Source organism: Poromitra crassiceps, assembly GCF_964638095.1.
Source record: "Poromitra crassiceps genome assembly, chromosome: 7".
NCBI classification, from domain to species: Eukaryota; Metazoa; Chordata; class Actinopteri; order Beryciformes; family Melamphaidae; genus Poromitra; species Poromitra crassiceps.
This window is the reverse complement of record NC_139628.1, coordinates 41,783,482-41,805,981: the sequence shown is the minus strand read 5'-3', so window position 1 is coordinate 41,805,981 and position 22,500 is coordinate 41,783,482. Positions and strand designations below refer to the sequence as shown.

The 22,500-nt window shown below is 45.9% G+C and overlaps 1 protein-coding gene across 1 annotated transcript in view; it reads left to right on the top strand.

The window, feature by feature from the left end:
* dnah2 (dynein, axonemal, heavy chain 2) overlaps window positions 1-22,500 on the top strand; it is a gene marked incomplete at both ends in the record, with an annotated part of 313,900 nt that overhangs the window by 202,781 nt on the left and 88,619 nt on the right. The window contains 10 exons of the mRNA XM_083640125.1: window positions 2,801-2,937; window positions 4,364-4,501; window positions 5,687-5,842; window positions 7,962-8,111; window positions 9,026-9,117; window positions 9,915-10,113; window positions 15,423-15,647; window positions 15,941-16,045; window positions 19,080-19,268; window positions 22,377-22,462. Coding sequence (XP_083496251.1) covers window positions 2,801-2,937; window positions 4,364-4,501; window positions 5,687-5,842; window positions 7,962-8,111; window positions 9,026-9,117; window positions 9,915-10,113; window positions 15,423-15,647; window positions 15,941-16,045; window positions 19,080-19,268; window positions 22,377-22,462 — 1,477 coding nt within the window. The remainder of the gene's footprint in view (window positions 1-2,800; window positions 2,938-4,363; window positions 4,502-5,686; window positions 5,843-7,961; window positions 8,112-9,025; window positions 9,118-9,914; window positions 10,114-15,422; window positions 15,648-15,940; window positions 16,046-19,079; window positions 19,269-22,376; window positions 22,463-22,500) is intronic.

Sequence of the window (22,500 nt, the reverse complement as noted above, 5' to 3'; positions counted from 1 at the left end):
TTTGTGCAACCGCACGCCGCGCACCGAGACGAGACGGCTGTGACGGCTGGGACACAAGCGCCAATCAATCTATCAATCAATCATCCCCATCACCCGCTGGCACTCCTGTCTGCGCGCGGACGTGTGCGCGCACGTGCACACTTGCATCCTTCTTTCCCTGACGTCTTCTCTTTTTTTCAGGACTTGATCGTCTGGGAGTCTGTCACATTTCCATCACCTCTCTCACATCTCACCATGAGATCTCGCTCCCTTTCTTTTTCATATCAATCAGAATTTACAGAGCAGTTGGGTCTCCTCAGTGTGCCATCTGTTTTGTTTGTGTGTGTGCGTGTGTGTGAGCATGTGTGTAGGTGCGTGTCAGTAGATGCATATGTGTGATCGTGGTGCGTGATTGTGTGTGTGTGTGTGTGTGTGTGTGTGTGTGTGTGTCCATGTGTGTGTCGTCAGTAGAGTTATACTGTATGTGTGTGATTGTAGTGTGTGATTGTGTGTGTGTGTTTGTTTGTGCGCTTGACTGCTCCTCCGTTCAGCTCGACTTGTTTATCTTCTCCTCCTACCTTTATTCGCCAAAAGGCTCAATCCCAGAAGGCTCGTGACAGTTTTACTTGTCAAACGTCTGTTTGTCTTTCCTCCACCGTGTGTGTGTGTGTGTGTGTGTGTGTGTGTTTGTGTGTGTGTCTCCCTATCGCTGGTTTGGTCTCGTTCACATTTGAAGTTACCCTGGCTCCTCTCACTCTCTGTTGGTTTGCAATGAAACAAACTGGTGCTGCCAGCGTGACGGGACTGCAATATCAGCATGAGGTGAAGTAGCATGGACAAGAGAAACTACAGTAGGGTTGGGATGATTGAGGAGATTTGGGGGTAATGTTTTGCTTCTGCTTTTGGATGATACAGTGATACATGAGTGGCTTGCCTGAATAGACATGTAGTCCACATTTTGCATGAGTTCTGCATTGATGCTCCACTGTCGCTTCTCCCACAAGATGCAAAGTTTTAGAGGACGTTTGAGTTATTGAGCTCTTCTCCAGAGTGACATACTGTAGAATACGCCTCAGTCCCGAGATTGCTAACATTACATGCAACCAAGTGAGGACTACAAAGATCCAAGACAAGACAAGACAATATCCCTGTGACCATACAACCAAGTGAGGACTACAAAGATCCAAGACAAGACAAGACAATATCCCTGTGACCATACAACCAAGTGAGGACTACAAAGATCCAAGACAAGACAAGACAATAACCCTGTGACCATACAACCAAGTGAGGACTACAAAGATCCAAGACAAGACAAGACAATAACCCTGTGACCATACAACCAACTGAGGACTACAAAGATCCAAGACAAGACAAGACAATAACCCTGTGACCATACAACCAAGTGAGGACTACAACGATCAAAGATCCAAGACAAGACAATAACCCTGTGACCATACAACCAAGTGAGGACTACAAAGATCCAAGACAACACAAGACAATAACCCTGTGGCCATACAACCAAGTGAGGACTACAAAGATCCAAGACAAGACAAGACAATAACCCTGTGGCCATACAACCAAGTGAGGACTACAAAGATCCAAGACAAGTCAAGACAATATCCCTGTGACCATACAACCAACTGAGGACTACAAAGATCCAAGACAAGACAAGACAATAACCCTGTGACCATACAACCAAGTGAGGACTACAACGATCAAAGATCCAAGACAAGACAATAACCCTGTGACCATACAACCAAGTGAGGACTACAAAGATCCAAGACAACACAACACAATAACCCTGTGACCATACAACCAAGTGAGGACTACAAAGATCCAAGACAAGTCAAGACAATAACCCTGTGGCCATACAACCAAGTGAGGACTACAAAGATCCAAGACAAGACAATAACCCTGTGACCATACAACCAAGTGAGGACTACAAAGATCCAAGACAAGACAAGACAATATCCCTGTGACCATACAACCAAGTGAGGACTACAAAGATCCAAGACAAGACAAGACAATAACCCTGTGACCATACAACCAAGTGAGGACTACAAAGATCCAAGACAAGACAATAACCCTGTGACCATACAACCAAGTGTGGACTACAAAGATCCAAGACAAGACAAGACAATATCCCTGTGACCATACAACCAAGTGAGGACTACAAAGATCCAAGACAAGACAATAACCCTGTGGCCATACAACCAAGTGAGGACTACAAAGATCCAAGACAAGACAATAACCCTGTGACCATACAACCAAGTGAGGACTACAAAGATCCAAGACAAGACAAGACAATAACCCTGTGGCCATACAACCAAGTGAGGACTACAAAGATCCAAGACAAGACAATAACCCTGTGGCCATAGGATGATTTGGAAAGAGAGGTGCAAGAAAGTAAAAAGCAAGAGCTAAGCAGAGGGTGGAAAACGTGTTCATATAAGATGAGTGCAAATTAGAGTGAGTTGAGTGTGTGGAGGCGGATACGGCAGAGAGCAATGTGCGTCACTCCTACAATCTTCTTCAAGTGCGAACACAACCTGTTTTGAGGTATGAACCTGCTGAGTGTATTTGTATGTTGACTCACTCCTTCAATCACAGCCTCACTCTCCTCTCCTTTCCTCTCCTCTTCTCCCATCTCCTCTCCTCTCCTCCCATCTCCACTCCTCCTCTCTCCTCTCCTCTCTTCCCCTCTCCTCTCCTCTCCTCCCATCTCCACTCCTCCTCTCTCCTCTCTTCCCCTCTCCTCTCCTCTCCTCTCCTCCCATCTCCACTCCTCCCCCTCTCCTCTCCTCTCCTCTCCTGCCTTTAGATGAGAAGCCGGATGAGAAGTGGATGGTGTTTGACGGGCCCGTAGACACGCTGTGGATAGAGAGTATGAACTCCGTCATGGACGACAACAAGGTGCTCACGCTCATCAACGGGGAGCGAATCTCCATGCCTGAACAGGTAAAATCATGATGTCGAACCAAATACGCCTTCTGTTTAGTCCCACAGTGGATTCATGGCACAGGTGTTTAGACCTCAATTTAAATGTTTTCGGCAACAAAGGTGTTCGCAGAGCGCAAATGATGCCAAATCGAAAAACGCGATTTTTGAGCGAAAGTGCTCCAAAGGAAACAGATTGGGGTTTCCGTCTGGTAAATCCGACAAGGCGAAAAGCACAAAGACAGGCCTGGATTAATAGCTTAAAACGACAGAGGAGTCAGAACATCCAAGTGGCTTGATCCTTTTAGCCGACAGTCTGGCTTACGTTAGAAGTGAGCAGGACCGGCAGCCAACAAATCACCGCCGCGTTTGTGCGTTTGACATGATTAACATGAAATCAACAAATCACTGCCGTGTTTGTTGTGTTTGACATGATTAACATTAACATTCACTGACTCACTGACTCACTGGAATATGCTCCTGTCCACTTTCTGCACAAACTGACAGCGAGCGTTTTCCATACATGAGCGAGCAGTCATTGTTTAAAACACAATCCATTACTTGTGACTGCACTTGTGATGTTAATTAGTTAGCCGTTTCTTTGAGGGCGATCTCAGCTTCCTGGCCCCCTAGTTGATCAGCTGCCTTCCTCTCTTTAGTGGAGATTGGCAGATTACAGCATATTACAGTACATACATACATGAATGCATGCATACAGTATGGTACATACATACATAACGGTACATGCATACATACATACGGACATGCATACATACATACATACATACATACATACGGTACATGCATACATACATACATACATACATACATACATACATACTGTACATACATACATACATACGGTACATGCATACATACATACATACATACATACATACATACATACATACTGTACATACATACATACATACGGTACATGCATACATACATACATACATACATACTGTACAAACATATTAAAAATAAATAACATTTATTTTCATGATAATAGATATTTTAGGTTCTTAATGACCTCTGGCAACTTGTTGGCCGGGAGGCCACTGGCCAAAAGGGGGCGTGTTAATAGGCATGGTCAATCAAACAAATTTGCATAACAGCATGAAACTTTGTAGAAATGTTGGCAGTGGTACTCTAGACACTGCTCAATATAGATGTGATTTGCAGGGGGGGAAATTCAAGTGATGTAAACCTTGATGAAGATTGATAGCTCAGAGTTAAAATAAGGAATGAAATGTCTATTATATTATCAGTAAAAAGCAAGCAGACAGTAGTGTGTAGCATACTATGTAACAGCAACAGAACAACTATTGCAAATCAGAATGAGCTTCAACTTTAATGTGTGTGTGTGTGTGTGTGTGTGTGTGTGTGTGTGTGTGTGTGTGTGTGTGTGTGTGTGTGTGTGTGTGTGTGTGTTTACTCTCTCAAGGTGTCTCTGCTGTTTGAGGTGGAGGACTTGGCAGCGGCCTCTCCAGCTACAGTGTCTCGCTGTGGGATGGTCTTCAATGACTACTCGGATCTGGGATGGAAGCCCTTTGTTCAGTCCTGGCTGGACAAACGACACAAGGTAGTCTACAACACACTCGCTCATAGTGGTCCCAGAGTCAAACGACACAAGGTAGGCTACAACACACTCACTCATAGTGGTCCCAGAGTCAAACGACACAAGGTAGGCTACAACACACTTGCTCATAGTGGTCCCAGAGTCAAACGACACAAGGTAGTCTACAACACACTCACTCATAGTGGTCTAGGAGTCAATCAGCTGGACCCTGGAAATTTGAAAAAATATAGAAACATGTATTTGATGTATTTCCACATCTTGTAAAGATTTGGAATTATGCAAAACGTCTACGGTAGTTAAATATAATATATAGGATACACTGATGTTCGGTCGAGATACACATATGACTAGGGATGTAACGATAACCGTACCGTTGAAAATTTTCATTATCATTAAAACCGTGGTACCATTGAAAATTTTCATTATCATTAAAACCGCGGTACCATGATTACCGTGTTACCATGATTACAGTGCTTTGAAAAACATGGCAAATACTGTCCATCATCAACCAAAGTTGGCAACCGTCTCCCAGATGCAAACGTGCAGCCTTGGAGAAATTATTTCAGTGAGTGTATCAATCCTTTTTGGGTCTGATTTTTCAATATACAACTTGGTGAAATGATTTCTGTGAGTGTATTAGTACTTTTTAAACATTTTCAGCACATTTTAGCAAACCGTGATAATGCGATAACCGTTATAATTTTGCTGATGTGATGTGAAATTTTCATACCGTTACATGTCTACGATATGCCTACATTTTATGTGGTTGTAGACCTTATTTCACATGTGATATTTGAGAATAATATCTGGCCATAGAGTAATATGGTCTTCTTGATAGTCATAATCCAGCCAGTATCCAGCATACAGTATCGATTCTGCAAGTCTAATTAAGAAATTAACACAATTTAGAATTTTAAATTGGATACTTTGAAGGAACCTTGCAACACAGAGGATCACACTTAATTTGGATAGTCCAATGATGATACTCCTCCTATTAAGTGACTATAAAGTGTCACTAAAAAGTCTGCTGAGTTTCAACTAATACTCCTGATTACTACTGTGTGAGAACTAGACTATATGTATTTGAAGCCTGGGCTAGGGTTACATTCATCTGTGGAGTTTCACCAAGTGTTCCATCTCTCTTCCATCCTCATCCATCCCTCTCTGCGTTGCTCCAACTGTCCGCAGGCCGAGGTGGATCATCTGAAGCGTCTGTTTGAGAAATACACAGAGAAGACGCTGGCCTTTAAGAAGAGCAGCTGTAAGGAGCTGGTCCCCATCACCGAGCTCAGTGGGGTCGCCTCGCTCTGCCGCCTCTACCACTCCCTGGCCACATCCAGCGGGGTACGACCAGCAGCACACAAGCCCTCCATCTTCCTATCGCTCACACTCACGGCCATTTTTCAGAAGCTATTTTATGTTGATCCTAGAATGCATTTGTTGGAATATTGAATCAGCAACACAAAGTCTTACTGAAAGCAAGGCCAGCTGCATGGAATTCCCCCCAAAAATACATAAGGAAAACAGAGTTCAAAATGTAATGCTTAAGCAGTATGTGACCTTCAGCTAATTAGAGCAGAGAAGAGTAGTGAAGAGGTAATACATCACAATGCAAAATACTGTAATAATAATAATAATACTGCTTTCTCATTTGCATTTTTGGCTTGAGACCGAAATGTCTTGCAACGGCAGTTTCTCGCTCCGAGCAGTTTAAAATGCGAGTAGGCGAGGGATTAGGCATGTCTTGAAATTCCAATGGATGGGGAGTTTTAAAATAATCATTGGTATTGATCAGTAACACTATTAACCCAAGGTAGATAAATATAAGATGTTTTGCTGTGGAACTGTAAAAATCATACTTTTTGCCCCTTCAAAGTTCAAAATATAAGAACCCCATCGCTTTATCATTTGCATAGTGCTGGATATTTCCCCCCCCGCCGCTGCCAACTGGAAATACTCATAAACATATGTTTTTAGTCCATATTTCATGCTAACGTCGACACCCTCGCTATCACCGCCTGCCTTCTTTGGCAGAAAACTTTGAGCCAATGGAGTTGAAACTTGTTGTTTTGTGGCTGAGGAGAGTGGAGAGTGGGAGGGAGAAGCAACAGTGTGTTTTTGGTTGTTGTTGTTGTCATGCGTTACTCTGTCTCCATGTGTTGTTGTGTGCCTTTGATCCGCTCAGTGGTTTAGTGGAGCTCTGCATACTTAACGCTTCAACAGAAACATCTTCTCTGCCTCCTTTCTTTCTGGTTCAGGTGCTCCATCTGCATCACTGTCGCAATGTGACTCTCATTGTAGCGGTATTCCAGCAGACCCCTATCAGTAACATCTTCATCTCTCTCTCTCTCTCTCTCTCTCTCTCTCTGTCTCTCTGTCTGTGTGTGTGTCTGTCTCTCTCTCTCTCTCTCTCTCTCTCTCTCTCTCTCTGTCTGTCTCTCTCTCTCTCTCTCTCTCTCTCTGTCTGTCTGTCTGTGTGTGTGTCTGTCTCTCTCTCTCTCTCTCTCTCTCTCTCTCTGTCTGTCTGTCTGTGTGTGTGTCTGTCTCTCTCTCTCTCTCGAACAAAGATAATAAGAGAATTTGGGAACAATTACTAGTTGGGTTTCCATCCAAAGGTTTAGCAAATTTGAACCAAATTTTCAGAAAGTCGGCAAAAGAAAATGAGAAATTATACCCGTTTCCATCCACTACGTTATGCGAATATTTAAGGAGTTGAAGAGGAGGCGCAACAAATTGATGTGATTAAAACACCAGTCAAACCCTCAAACGAAGGAAATTAACCCCGTGTTCGAGGTAAAGAGAAAACATGATGGAAAGCTTGGTGAGCACACTGCCGTCTGCCTCTGCTGATCTGCTACACCAAAACCCCGTACGTGCGTGCCGTTGTCATGTGAGCGATATGAAAAACATCTAGTTGTACATCAGTACAATATTTAAGTTTCTTGATTATACAGAGATACAGAAGGGACACAGGTATGCGCGGCGTGCTGAGCACATGAGTTTGGTCACACCCCCAAAAAATGCACCCATGGCGCATCGTTTCCAGAGTCTCCACTCTAGAAATGAGTGCATGAAATTTCTAGTAAGAATAATAAATGTGTTATTAATAGCAAATGTCAATTGAATGCATATGCATGCATATACTACAGACATGTAGGCTAACTCGTCCTTTACTGTCTTATTTCCCAAATAAAAATAATGTTGTAAATAAAAAAAGCATAAAGTAAAGTATAATATGAATGAGTAATTTACATTTGACGAGTAATAAGACAAATGTTTTCCTGCCTGATCATGTCCTACAGTGCGTTATACAGTAGTTGTGATGAGATACTTAAACCTGGCCTGAAAAAAGGAGGAAACTTGGAGGAAAAAAGCTGTGTCAATACAAACAAACAAAAGGCTGCCTGAATGACTTAAAGCTTTTAGGAAAGTCATTCCCCTGGTCTCCTCTGCCTCCCTGCAGCTGAGCCCGGCAGACACAGAGCATGGTCGCCTGGTGGAGCTCTGGTTCATCTTCAGCCTCATCTGGTCCGTCTGCGCCTCGGTGGACGAGGACGGACGCAAGAAGATGGACAATTTCCTGCGGGAGATGGAGGGCACCTTTCCCAACAAGGTCCACACACACACACACAGACACACACACACACACACACACGCACACACACACACACACACACACACACACACACACACACACACACGGTTTCTGTTTGTCACGGAGGAGATGTGGTGAGGACCCAAAAACAGGACAGCGGGGCAGGTGGTGGACAAACCCCAAGACTGGGTATTTAATATGGACAAATCAAAGAGGAGCTCTTGACAGGTAACAGACACACGCGACAGGAACAATGAACCGACACGCACTGACTGGGGAACAAGACTATAGGCTACACAAGGAGGTGATTACAAACGACACACAGCTGGGCCAGACAGAACATGGCACACACAGAACTAATGCAACTAGACAGGGCCATGGCAAAAGTCACAACCATGACACTGTTACACTAGCGGGTAATTGGCACTTTTTGGCAGGGAAATCGTTCCAACTCGGACAGATAACAAATCTGGCCATCCATGTCCTGCTGTGGAACACACAACGATTTGAACGTGGCCAACCTAAGTCTAATGGTGGTCGTTAGATACAGGCTGAGGTGTAGGAGACAAACAAGGCAGATGGTTCTGCTCCAGACCCAAAGAAACAAATCCTATTCAGGGTTCAGATGTGAATTGTAAACACAAAACCATTGGATACGGTGTGGTATCTGGTATACCCTGTAATATATTACAGGCTGCATGACTGCCAGTTTATTTTGAGCCCTCGTTTACATGAGCCTCTTTGGCTTGATGCAGTTATTTTAAGAACACCACAGACAGAGATATTATATTATATCCCCTTCGTCTACGTGTCCAACTGGCTGAAAACGGCATGAATACGTTCACTGCTTGGCACCAGCATTCGCCGCCTCTGAACGTTTATGCGTTGAACTTGTTTGATTTTCACCAACAATCCATGAACTCCTTTTCCAGGACACTATCTATGAATACTATGTGGACACCAAGAACAAAACCTGGACACCTTTTGAGGAGAAGCTGCCAAAGGACTGGCGTTACGCTGCCAAGTGAGTAACGGTCTGGCCTTCTGCACCTGAGCTCGGCAGGTGTGTGTGTGTGTGTGTGTGTGTGTGTGTGTGTTTGTTTGTGTGTACATGTCTGACCCTGTGTACCTGAGTTTGTGCCAGCCACCTGCGGCCAGGTTTGCTGGCCCACATAAAGTCACTGACCTCACCTGGATACACCGCATTCACTTCCTCTGCGTGTGTGGGCATGTGTGTATGTATTTTTAGTATGTCATTTAAGAAACAGCTCTATGTGTCCACTATAGTGTACTGTATATAGAGCGCTGGGCTTTAGAGACAGTGCAAACCAGCTTGAAAAGTTTAGACAATTTTTATAATAGACTGTATTATCAAAATTTAAGGTCTTAAAAATATTATGTTTATTTTGTATTAAATACAATCAATAGACATGTTATATTTCCCACCATACAGTGAGAGATTTATTTGTGCCTCATTCCACCTTCCCTCGCTCACTTCATCCTTTCATCCCTACCACTCATCCCTTCTCTCTCTCTCTCTCTCCTGTCATCCTTTCATCCCTCGGTCTCTCGTCCTTCCTCTCTCATCTCATCCCCCTTTCCCCTCATCCTTTCATCTATTTCTCTGTCTGCCCGTCAAGTCGGTGACTTCACTGGCATGGCTGTTTAGCAAAGGCCATTTCGCCAAAGCAGTGTACAAAATGTTACTTGGATAAAACAACAACACGCAAGCAACACTTTCTACGTTCAGACAAAACCTGCACTATACTAATCCACCAGTATCTATCTCCTACATATCTCTCCCTCTGTCCTCTCCTCCAGCGCTCCATTCTATAAGATCCTGGTTCCCACCGTGGACACAGTGCGGTATAACTTCCTGGTTAACGCTCTGGTGTCGGGCCAGTACCCGGTGCTGCTGACCGGCCCGGTGGGCACCGGGAAAACCTTGGTGGCCCAGAGTGTCCTGCAAGGTCTGGATAAATCCAAGTGGACTGTCCTCACCATCAACATGTCCTCACAGGTTGGTGCGTGTGTGCGTCGAAAATTCAGTTTCCCTCCCCCGTTGTTATTTTTTGTTTTTGCTCCAAGTGAAATGTTTTATGGTCATTCATGATTCAGTAGGTTGGCTTGGTTCCAGCCTTACAACTCGTTATATAAGGATTTTTCAAAATGTCTATGGAGAAAATGAATGGGCAATTCTCTTCCGGGGCAGGAGACATCACGTGACTGTTCAGCTCTATATGGGTTTTTTTTTTTTTTTTTTTTTATGATTAGAAGTTTTTATTATTTTGGTTAGACAAGCAAAACAGATATCCATCACAGGTAACAGCTTCCTGTTAACACTAGACAACAAAATAAAATAAAAAGACAGCAAGACACAACAAACAACAAAACACAACATATTGGTGATGTACAGAAAAGTAAAAGATCAAAAATACAGCCTGACCGTCATAAATTGGCAATTTATGTTCATCTGAGCTAGAGATGCCACTATTTTTCAATATATGCGTGATAATGCCCCCATTTCAAATTATATTCGTCCACCTTATCAAGCAGCCTGTATGATAGTTGTTCAAGGGCAGCCAGCTGCCCAAGAGAAATGTGCCATAAAGACGGTGCAGGAGCTGAAGAGGACTTCCACTCCTTAACCAATAATCTTCGTCCTAACATTAAAGCCGTCTGGATCCAATTAGCGAGTGGTGGAGTCAAATCACTCAATGTTGCGGGATCACCCAAAATAAATAGACTGGGGGTAAACGGAATATCGAGGCCAACAATATATGGGGTTGTTTTTAATCTTTCAATCAGTTCAATTCTACAATTTTACCTTCATCTGACAAAAACACTGTATGCGTAAAAGCACTTTGGAAATATTTGGAGAGGAGAGCACTGAACCGGTGCATTCACCATCGTTTTCGACAAGAAGCTGACATAAGGGGCGTGTTTAGAGTCATGATTTGTATCGTGATTTCTGGGAGGAGGAGCTAAGGCGAGGTGAGAGGCTCATGCATGTGCACTCAATTACACATTGAGGATGTATAAAGGAAAGGTGAACAGGACCTGCGTGCATACTGTACGCTTTGATACATCTGAAAATTTCCGTGCATAATCTGCATATGTACTTGTCAACTTTTGTGAGTACACTATCTTTCAGTATGAAATCTACACAGTCTTATACATGAGGCCCCAGGTCTGTCCTGCAGGTGCAGACATCTTTGCTCCTCAGCTTGACTTCACTGGAGAGAGGAATAGGATATTAGCACGGCTAAATGGTCTGAATATGAATTCAGGACATATCCAATAGGCTGCAATACACACAGACACCCATGTGCATGCACGCACATACACACACACACACACACACACACACGCACGCACACACACACACAGAGTAACTGACAAATCTATAGACACGCACACACACAAGCACACACATCACACCTGTCCGCTAAATATACTTTTGGACAAGCCACCCTCGCTCACAGCATGAGATGCTATGCAGGCTATGCAGAGGTGAACGGGTACAGGTGTGTGTGTGTGTGTGTGTGTGTGTGTGTGAGTGTGTGTGTGTGTGTGTGTGTGTGTGTGTGTGTGTGTGTGTGCGTGTGTGTGTGCGTCCGCATCCATCCGACCACGCGGCGGGTCTCTGAATAGCCTCCATCTCGGCTTTCGCTATACAATTAGAGGCGAGAGTGTCACGGCCGCTCCAAGGCGCCGCAATTAGGCTGAGTCATGTCAGCGCCTGGCTCTCTGATGAAGCACTATTAGAGAGCCAGGGATGATGGAGCCACTCACCACACACACACACACACACACACACACACACACACACACACACACACACACACACACACCACCACCACCATCATCACCATCCACCACCATCACCATCCACCACCACCACCCCACCTCCCACCACCACCTCCTATTATCCATCACCATTACCACCCAACTTACCCGGGCAACTACTCTCTCAGCCAGGGTCCTTCTAACCTGGCACCTGGTCTCTGTGTGTGTGTCTCTCTCACACTGGCACCTGGTGTCTCTCTCTCTGTGTGTGTGTCTCTCTCTCTCTCACTGGCACCTGGTCTCTCTCTTTGTGTGTGTGTCTCTCTCTCATCCCTCACCTCCTCTGCATCCGTCTCGCTTCCTGCCACTGATGCCGAGAGATATATATAATTTGGGCATAAGTGCTTCATGAATCTTACCCCTGCTTACTCCTTTCTGCCGTTCCCAACTTTGTGTCTTCCCCCCTTCCACTCTGTTCATCAACACATCTATTTATCTTCCACTCTGTTCATCTGCACATGTATTCATCTTCCACTCTGTTCATCTGCACATGTATTCATCTTCCACTCTGTTCATCTGCACATGTATTCATCTTCCACTCTGTTCATCTGCACATGTATTCATCTTCCACTCTGTTCATCTGCACATGTATTCATCTTCCACTCTGTTCATCTACACATGTATTCATCTTCCACTCTGTTCATCTGCACATGTATTCATCTTCCACTCTGTTCATCTGCACATGTATTCATCTTCCACTCCGTTCATCTACACATGTATTCATCTTCCACTCCGTTCATCTGCACATGTATTCATCTTCCACTCTGTTCATCTGCACATGTATTCATCTTCCACTATTTTCATCTACACATGTATTCATCTTCCACTCTGTTCATCTGCACATGTATTCATCTTCCACTCTGTTAATCTCCACATGTATTCATCTTCCACTCTGTTCATCTACACATGTATTCATCTTCCACTCTGTTCATCTGCACATGTATTCGTCTTCCACTCTGTTCATCTACACATGTATTCATCTTCCACACTTTTCATCTGCACATGTATTCGTCTTCCACTCTGTTCATCTACACATGTATTCATCTTCCACTCCATTCATCTGTACATCTATTCGTCTTCCACTCCGTTCATCTACACATGTATTCATCTTCCACTCCGTTCATCTACACATGTATTCATCTTCCACTCCGTTCATCTACACATCTATTCGTCTTCCACTCCGTTCATCTGCACATGTATTCATCTTCTGCTCTCCGCCCTCTCTCGCTCTGTCTGAGTCACGCAGCTCTTTTTAATAGCTCAATTTCTCTTTCTCTCCTCTTATCTTATCTTTGAGCCATTTCGCCCGGCTTGTCTCATTTTGCCCCCATCAATCCATCTCCCTTTCCCTCACTCTCACGCTCACCTTATGACTTCAGCTTAATACGCTGGACCACAGTCCCTCTGCATTAGTCTCTCTCCGTCTGACAATGAATAGAGCTATTTGGGGTGGGCTAAGTAGTGTACGTTTCAGTGGGTTTTAGTGTCACATGGTCGATATGCATTTTCCACAGAATTTCGTTACTTTGAATGGAGCGCTTTGATTTCACTCGATTCTTGTGTTATGTTGTTCATAGTTCAGGTCTCAGAGTTTTAGGGATTTTTGGAATCCCGTTTTGAAGCCTAGAGTATGGGTGTGGCCGTCGCCATCTTGGGGTTCTTGCGCAGGGCGGGGCGGGCTATACGGTTAGGGTGTAGTAGGACTAGGCTATAGGGTTAGGGGGTAGTAGGACTAGGCTATAGGGTTAGGGGGTAGTAGGACTAGGCTATAGGGTTAGGGGGTAGTAGGACTAGGCTATAAGGTTAGGGGGTAGTAGGACTAGGCTATAGGGTTAGGGGGTAGAAGGACTAGGCTATAGGGTTAGGGGGTAGTAGGACTAGGCTATAGGGTTAGGGGGCAGTAGGACTAGGCTATACGGTTAGGGGGTAGTAGGACTAGGCTATAGGGTTAGGGGGTAGTAGGACTAGGCTATACGGTTAGGGGGTAGTAGGACTAGGCTATACGGTTAGGGGGTAGTAGGACTAGGCTATAGGGTTAGGGGGTAGAAGGACTAGGCTATAGGGTTAGGGGGTAGTAGGACTAGGCTATAGGGTTAGGGGGTAGTAGGACTAGGCTATACGGTTAGGGGGTAGTAGGACTAGGCTATACGGTTAGGGGGTAGTAGGACTAGGCTATACGGTTAGGGGGTAGTAGGACTAGGCTATAGGGTTAGGGGGTAGTAGGACTAGGCTATAGGGTTAGGGGGTAGTAGGACTAGGCTATAGGGTTAGGGGGTAGTAGGACTAGGCTATAGGGTTAGGGGGTAGTAGGACTAGGCTATAGGGTTAGGGGGTAGAAGGACTAGGCTATAGGGTTAGGGGGTAGAAGGACTAGGCTATAGGGTTAGGGGGTAGTAGGACTAGGCTATAGGGTTAGGGGGTAGTAGGACTAGGCTATAGGGTTAGGGGGTAGTAGGACTAGGCTATAGGGTTAGGGGGTAGTAGGACTAGGCTATAGGGTTAGGGGGTAGTAGGACTAGGCTATAGGGTTAGGGGGTAGTAGGACTAGGCTATAGGGTTAGGGGGTAGTAGGACTAGGCTATACGGTTAGGGGGTAGTAGGACTAGGCTATACGGTTAGGGGGTAGTAGGACTAGGCTATAGGGTTAGGGGGTAGTAGGACTAGGCTATAGGGTTAGGGGGTAGTAGGACTAGGCTATACGGTTAGGGGGTAGTAGGACTAGGCTATAGGGTTAGGGGGTAGTAGGACTAGGCTATAGGGTTAGGGGGTAGTAGGACTAGGCTATAGGGTTAGGGGGTAGTAGGACTAGGCTATAGGGTTAGGGGGTAGTAGGACTAGGCTATAGGGTTAGGGGGTAGTAGGACTAGGCTATAGGGTTAGGGGGTAGTAGGACTAGGCTATAGGGTTAGGGGGTAGTAGGACTAGGCTATAGGGTTAGGGGGTAGTAGGACTAGGCTATAGGGTTAGGGGGTAGAAGGACTAGGCTATAGGGTTAGGGGGTAGTAGGACTAGGCTATAGGGTTAGGGGGTAGTAGGACTAGGCTATAGGGTTAGGGGGTAGTAGGACTAGGCTATAGGGTTAGGGGGTAGTAGGACTAGGCTATAGGGTTAGGGGGTAGTAGGACTAGGCTATACGGTTAGGGGGTAGTAGGACTAGGACTATTTTCCATGTTGAAAACAATTAGCCGTGTTGTTGAGGTACTACCGTGCCATGAGGCTGAATGGCCACACCACTGTGCTGTGGGCTTTAAGCTATTTCAGCTTGTTGATGTATCATTGTTGCTTTTTGGTGAATGTATATTTCATGGGTCTTGGTTAGTGGGGGCTTGGTCTCAATGCTGGTTCAGATGGTTTTATACCCTATTAGGCAAAACTTCCAGTGAAAGCAAGCACCGATACACACACTGATAAGCACCCTAACCATCTTCATCCCCGCCTCCCTCTCTCTCTCTCTCTCTACCCGTGTCCAACGCCATCCAGACCACGTCCAACAACGTGCAGGCCATCGTGGAGAGCCGCGTGGAGAAGAGGACCAAAGGTGTGTTTGTGGCGGCGGGCGGGAAGCGGCTGCTGTGCTTCCTGGATGACCTCAACATGCCGGCCCAGGACGCCTTTGGCTCCCAGCCCCCGCTGGAGCTGCTGCGCCTCTGGGTCGACTACGGCTTCTGGTACGACCGCCACAAACAGAACCGCACCTGTGTCAAGGTGAGACTATAGTGCTAAAGGGGTGTGTGTGTGTGTGTGTGTCTGTGTGTGTCTGTGTCTGTGTGTGTGAGATTAAGACATCATTGCTTACCTACCTCCTTAGCGTCTCTCCCTTGATTACGTCTTAATTACCCCCCTTAATTACCTTTCTACTTCAGTGTGTAGGGCTAATTGTATAGAAAAGCTAGTATATGATATTAGAGATATGACAGAGCAAAGCTGTGTGAGAGGGCGTTAAACCCCTTGCAAGTTTACAGTTGTGTGTGTGTGTGTGTGTATGTGTGTTTTGTTAGGACATGTTTTTGTTGGCGTCCATGGGACCCCCTGGTGGGGGGAGGACTCACATCTCTGGCCGCCTACAGAGTCGCTTCAACCTCATCAATATGACCTTCCCTAATGTGAGTCCTGCTGAGTTTCTCTCTCCTCCTTTCCACTCCTCTCCTCACGTCTCCTCTCCTCTCCTCCCCCGCCCTCACCTCTCCTCTCCCCCCCTTCTCCTTTCCTCTCCTCCCCTCCTCTCCTCTACTCTCCTCCCCCATCCTCACCTCTCCTCTCCCCCCCTCTTCTCCCTTCCTCTCCTCCGCTCTCCTCGCCTCTCCTCCCCCTCCTCTCCTCACCTCTCCTCCCCTCTCCTCCCCCTCCTCTCCTCTACTCTCCTCCCCCATCCTCACCTCTCCTCTCCCCCCTCTTCTCCTTTCCTCTCCTCCGCTCTCCTCGCCTCTCCTCCCCCTCCTCTCCTCTCCTCCCCCATCCTCACCTCTCCTCCCCTCTCCTCTCTCCATCCCTGTGGAGTGATCAGTCTGACCTTTCCCACTGTGATTCAGCCCTCCGTCTGCCGGTGTTACACTGCAACCCAATACTCTCCTCCTCTAGAGAGCCTCCTCTGCTCATACAGCCGCCTTATCCTGTTTTATTTGACCACTGTTCCAGGGTGTCTGTAATGTACTGTACTGTAACATATCTTTATTTGACCACTGTTCCAGGGTGTCTGTAATGTACTGTACTGTAACATATCTTTATTTGACCACTGTTCCAGGGTGTCTGTAATGTACTGTATTGTAACTTTTTTTTTAATTATATTGGGTGAATCCATGGCTTTAAAAGAAATGACTAGAAAAATAAGTAGAGTCCGCACACTGGAATTTTTAGGCTCCTGGTCAGTTTATTAATACAATTATTAATTATTATTATTATTAATATAATTTATTTAATAAACTGAGCAGGAGCCTAAAAATTCCAGTGTGCGGACTCTACTTATTTTTCTAGTTATTTGCTTGATTTGTCCAGCACCTGCCTTATTGTAGATGTGCATGCTCTACCTTTTCTTCATTGAAAAGAAATGAGCCCAATCATGCAGCAGATCTATATTCTGATAGGTATATTAGGTATATGATATTCTGATAGGTCTGCATGTCTTCATTGGCACATTTCTTTCAATTTGGGGAAATGTTTTTCTTTATTTCATGATGACTGTCTGCCACTGAAAAGGTCTTCAAAAGTCTTACATTTAACTTGGTGAAACTTGAAAACACGCTGTGTTTTTTGGTATTCTGAAAGGAGCTTATTCTAAATAACATTATTATCATCACAACAGACATAGGCTTTATAAATAGGGTAGTTTCAGCAGGGTCGTTTTATTAAAAGAGGTTCAGACCCATTTTAACAACCCTCCTTTTTCACAATGTGTTTTTTCCCGTGCCTCTGTCTCTCTTCCCCTCCCACAGCAGCCTACCAAAATCCTTATTATATTTTCTTTACTCCCTGCCTGCCCAGAGTTCTTTGCTGTCCTGAAAGCAGCTTTTCTAAATAACATTGTTGTTATCAACACAACATACAGTACAGAGGCTTTGTCAAGTGGCTCCTTTCCACTGTGTCATTTGATTGAAAGAGGCGCAGGCCCACTTCATCACCTTCTCTTTTTTCTCTTCCTCACCTCTGTCTGTCTGTCTGTCTGTCTGCCTGTCTGTCTGTCTGTCTGTCTGTCTGTCTGTCTGTCTGCCTGTCTGTCTGTCTGTCTGCCTGTCTGTCTGTCTGTCTGTCTGTCTGCCTGTCTGTCTGTCTGTCTGTCTGTCTGTCTGTCTGTCTGTCTGCCTGTCTGTCTGTCTGTCTGTCTGTCTGCCTGTCTGTCTGCCTGTCTGTCTGTCTGTCTGTCTGTCTGCCTGTCTGTCTGTCTCTCTGTCTGTCTCTGTCTGTCTGTCTGTCTGTCTGTCTGTCTGCCTGTCTGCCTGTCTGTCTGCCTGTCTGTCTGTCTGTCTGCCTGTCTGTCTGCCTGTCTGTCTGTCTGTCTGTCTGTCTGTCTGCCTGTCTGTCTGTCTGTCTGTCTGTCTGTCTGCCTGTCTGTCTGCCTGTCTGTCTGTCTCTCTGTCTGTCTGTCTCTCTGTCTGTCTGTCTGTCTGCCTGTCTGTCTGTCTGTCTGTCTGTCTGTCTGTCTGCCTGTCTGCCTGTCTGTCTGTCTGTCTGTCTGTCTGTCTGTCTGCCTGTCTGTCTGTCTGTCTGCCTGTCTGTCTGCCTGTCTGCCTGTCTGTCTGTCTGTCTGTCTGTCTGCCTGTCTGTCTGTCTGCCTGTCTGTCTCTCTGTCTGTCTGTCTGCCTGCCTGTCTGTCTGTCTGCCTGTTTGTCTGTCTGTCTGTCTGTCTGTCTGTCTGCCTGTCCGTCCGTCCGTCCGTCTGTCTGTCTCTTTCACTCTCTCTCTCTTTCAGCATCTCTCCTTCTCTTCCACTCGCCCAGCCACCGCCTCCGTCTCTGTGCATTTCACCGGGGTTCCTCCCGGTAATGTTCCTGTTCGCTCCTATCTGACATTTTATCCCCCTGTATCGCCCTTTGCCATCCGCCTTTCCATCTCGCCGCACCGGTATTACCCTGATTATGATTATAGCTGCGATGATAATGATAACCAGCACAAAATTGCACGCTCTCTCCATCGTAGCCGACACCCCGGAGAATAGGATTGAGTGAAAGGCGGCCTGCACATGTTTCCCCCCTCTCATTTTTCTGCTGGCCTCAATCTCTCTGTTTCTCGTTTCTTCTTCTTTGACTTGGCTTTTGACTACTTGCCTTGCTCCCTCCTCATTCCTCACTCCCTCTCCAGCTCTCCTCTTGTCTCCATTCAGTCTTTTTTCCATTTTCCGGGAGTCTGTCATCTCCTTTCCACCTTTGCTGCTCCATCTTCCCTGCGCCACTTGTCCCCGGCTCTCTCTCTCTCTCGCTCCTGTTTTCTAGCCTCTGATTTGTTCTCTCTTCCCTCTCCACCAAGACCAAGTCGCTTGTTGACAATGTCGTGTTGCATTCAGGACTTATTGCCTCTTGACGATGTGAAGTAGACAACATGAACTGGCTCTTTCTCTTTCTCTCACCACTTTCAAATGCACGTACTTCACTGGCACGCCTGTGTCATTTACAAGATGCATGAAACGCTCTCTCTCTCTCCACCCAGGAGTCCCAGATCAAGCGCATCTACGGTACCATGATCAACCAGAAGCTGCAGAAGTTTGAGGAGGAGGTGAAGCCCATCGGACAGGTTCTGACCCAGGCCACCTTGGAGCTCTACCAAGCCATCACAGCCCGCTTTCTGCCCACTCCGACCAAGATACACTACCTCTTCAACCTCAGGGACATCTCCAAGGTACACACGCTAACACGTATGTGATGTGACACGTATGCACTCATACGTTCCTCCAAAACATGGAAAAACAAGGAAAATTGCCATCCACCTGGGGTTGGTGCAGGTTGAACTCGATCCAAGCCAGAACCCAAAGATTTCTGCACAAACTGAGCCGTTTGTGCGACCCTAAACTTGACCCGAAATTGCTAACAATTTACAGTAGATGCATCAATAATAACAGTGTTTTTCAGCATTATTATTTTTGAACCCGAGTCTGACCCATTCTGAGCAGTTAGGTGAGAAATTGTGACTCGCAATCCTCAAACCAAACCAAACTTATCCCAAGTCAGGTCCCGATGGGTTCACACAGACATGTACGATACTGACACTCAGAGGGAACCAGTTCTGGGGAAGATACTTTGAAAGTATCGTTTTACACGCCAGCAGTTACTTCACATTGGAAGAAGTTTGAATTATAGCCTCAAGAGAAACAGTTTTGATGTTATCTCCCCCTGCAGTGTCATACAGTATAATACAAAATGACGTGCCTGCAAAGAAAATGTCACTGAGTTGGATATTAACAAAAACTGTGTTCAATTGAAATAATGTCCATGGAATGTTAACAGTGTTTATAATGGCCACACTCTGAAAGCTGCCTGCCAGGAACAACATACTGACTGCAAACTCAAACCAAATAATTATCTGGGCTTGTCCCAGCCAGGACAATGTTCTTTTGCAGGTAATGTTCCACAACTCCTGATAGATAACTAGTCATAAACATTGATTAAGTGCTTGTGCGTCCAATTCGTATGTTTTATCTACAATGTTTTCGTAATGCTGATATAATGTATCAGTAAGCATCATGTGTTCTTATAAGCATTGTCATAAGGGATTATGAGTGTATTATTCAATTCTTGTAAGTGTCTTTATACTGTAGATATGGTGAAATAGTGTTATCAAAAAAGTAAAAAAAAAAAAAGGTAAAAAGATGATCAAAGCAAATGCTTTCTTCTCTATTTTAGCCAAAAATACTGAACTATGCACCGAAAGGATAAAAAAGGCTAACACTTTATTTTGATATTCCATTTACAGTCTACAGAATATTTGTAACATTTCACATTAGTTGACATTCACCAATTTGCTTTGTCTGTAGATGTTTAACAGATTATGTATACTAGTATGTGACAATTCATGAGCATACCTACATATTCATTTAGTAGCCCCAGGTGATGAGAATCAGCTGTGTGGAACGGGAGGCAAACAGAATCTGTTCAACATCTACAGACAAAAGTGAGACAGTTAAATTGTTGAATGTCAACTGATGAGCTGTTGAAATGTTACTACAGTAATACTCTGTAGCTAAACTAGTGGCAGAGAGGGGTTTACATGTCTCCGCCGGCGATAGCTGGAGCTGGAGGCATTATGTTTTCGGGTTGTCCGTCGGTCCCATGCTCGTTAACGAGATACAGTATCTCAGGAACGCCTTGAGGAAATGTCTGCAAATTTGGCTCAAACATCCACTTGGACTCAAGGATGACCTGGTCAAATGTTGGTTGTCAAAGGTCAAGGTTCAAGGTCACTGTGACCTCATGTCTGCCTGTTGCTTCAAGGAAGGGGGTGGGGCTAGGTAAAAGGGGGCATAGCTAGGGATAGGGGAAGTGGCTAGGGGGGTCTGGGTGGTGAGGGAAAAGGGCGGGGCTAGGGAAAATGTGCCATAGCTAGTGATAGGACGGTTGTAGAGAGTCGGGATTGGCACGGTGGGTTGGGGGAGTGGCCAGAGCAGGGGTTGTGGGTGGTGGGAGGCGGCGTCGTAAGTAAGGGGCGGTACTAGGGAAAATGGGCCATAGCTAGGGATAGGAGGGCCATAAGGCTGAATGGCCACACCACTGTGCTGTGGTCTTCAAGGTATGTATTTGTGCTTGTATGAGTCTGGACTGCAACTTGACTTGTTGGCAGAGGCATATAATCGTGCATTCCTTTATAACTGGGGACTGGTAATCTTACGACTTCAAAGGTCATGAGCTGGGCGGTGACGTCATCAGAGCTGGTATTTCCCATTCCAAACTCGTAGGAGTCTCAGCAGCCCCAACCTAAAAAATCCAAGATGGCTGCGCCGCGCAGCAACAACAGTAGTAGTAATCGTAGTAATATTGTTTAGCACTTCTGTTTTGTTTGTGTCTCATTAAATCAGCTGTACACACAGCACTGCCTAACTTCTATCTGTGTGGACATGAGGCTGCAGTGTTTGTATGCGCAAAATGCCGCGAAATGCCATGTTGTCAATTGTTATTGCTAACAATGGCTAGCCTGGCTAGCGACTGGATCTGACCAATGAACAGTGAACTTCCCAGCTCAAGTTTTCTGCAAATGGAACGCTAACAAAACGGATGTGACGTAATTTAGCCTCCACATCCCAGTTATTTTGCGATAAAGGAACGCACGATAACCGCGAGGCGGTTATTTCTAGTTTCATCCTGTGCCTCTCTCTCCCTCTCTCTGCAGGTGTTTCAGGGTCTGCTGAGAGCTCACCTCTCTCTCCCTCTCTCTGCAGGTGTTTCAGGGTCTGCTGAGAGCTCACCTCTCTCTCCCTCTCTCTGCAGGTGTTTCAGGGTCTGCTGAGAGCTCACCTCTCTCTCCCTCTCTCTGCAGGTGTTTCAGGGTCTGCTGAGAGCTCACCTCTCTCTCCCTCTCTCTGCAGGTGTTTCAGGGTCTGCTGAGAGCTCACCTCTCTCTCCGTCTCTCTGCAGGTGTTTCAGGGTCTGCTGAGAGCTCACCTCTCTCTGCAGGTGTTTCAGGGTCTGCTGAGAGCTCACCTCTCTCTCCCTCTCTCTGCAGGTGTTTCAGGGTCTGCTGAGAGCTCACCTCTCTCTCCCTCTCTCTGCAGGTGTTTCAGGGTCTGCTGAGAGCTCACCTCTCTCTCCCTCTCTCTGCAGGTGTTTCAGGGTCTGCTGAGAGCTCACCTCTCTCTCCCTCTCTCTGCAGGTGTTTCAGGGTCTGCTGAGAGCTCACCTCTCTCTCCCTCTCTCTGCAGGTGTTTCAGGGTCTGCTGAGAGCTCACCTCTCTCTCCCTCTCTCTGCAGGTGTTTCAGGGTCTGCTGAGAGCTCACCTCTCTCTCCCTCTCTCTGCAGGTGTTTCAGGGTCTGCTGAGAGCTCACCGAGATTTCCACCACACCAAACATGCCATCACCAGGCTGTGGATCCACGAGTGCTTCAGGTACCCAGCCTGTGTCTGAGACACACAGAGAGAGAGAG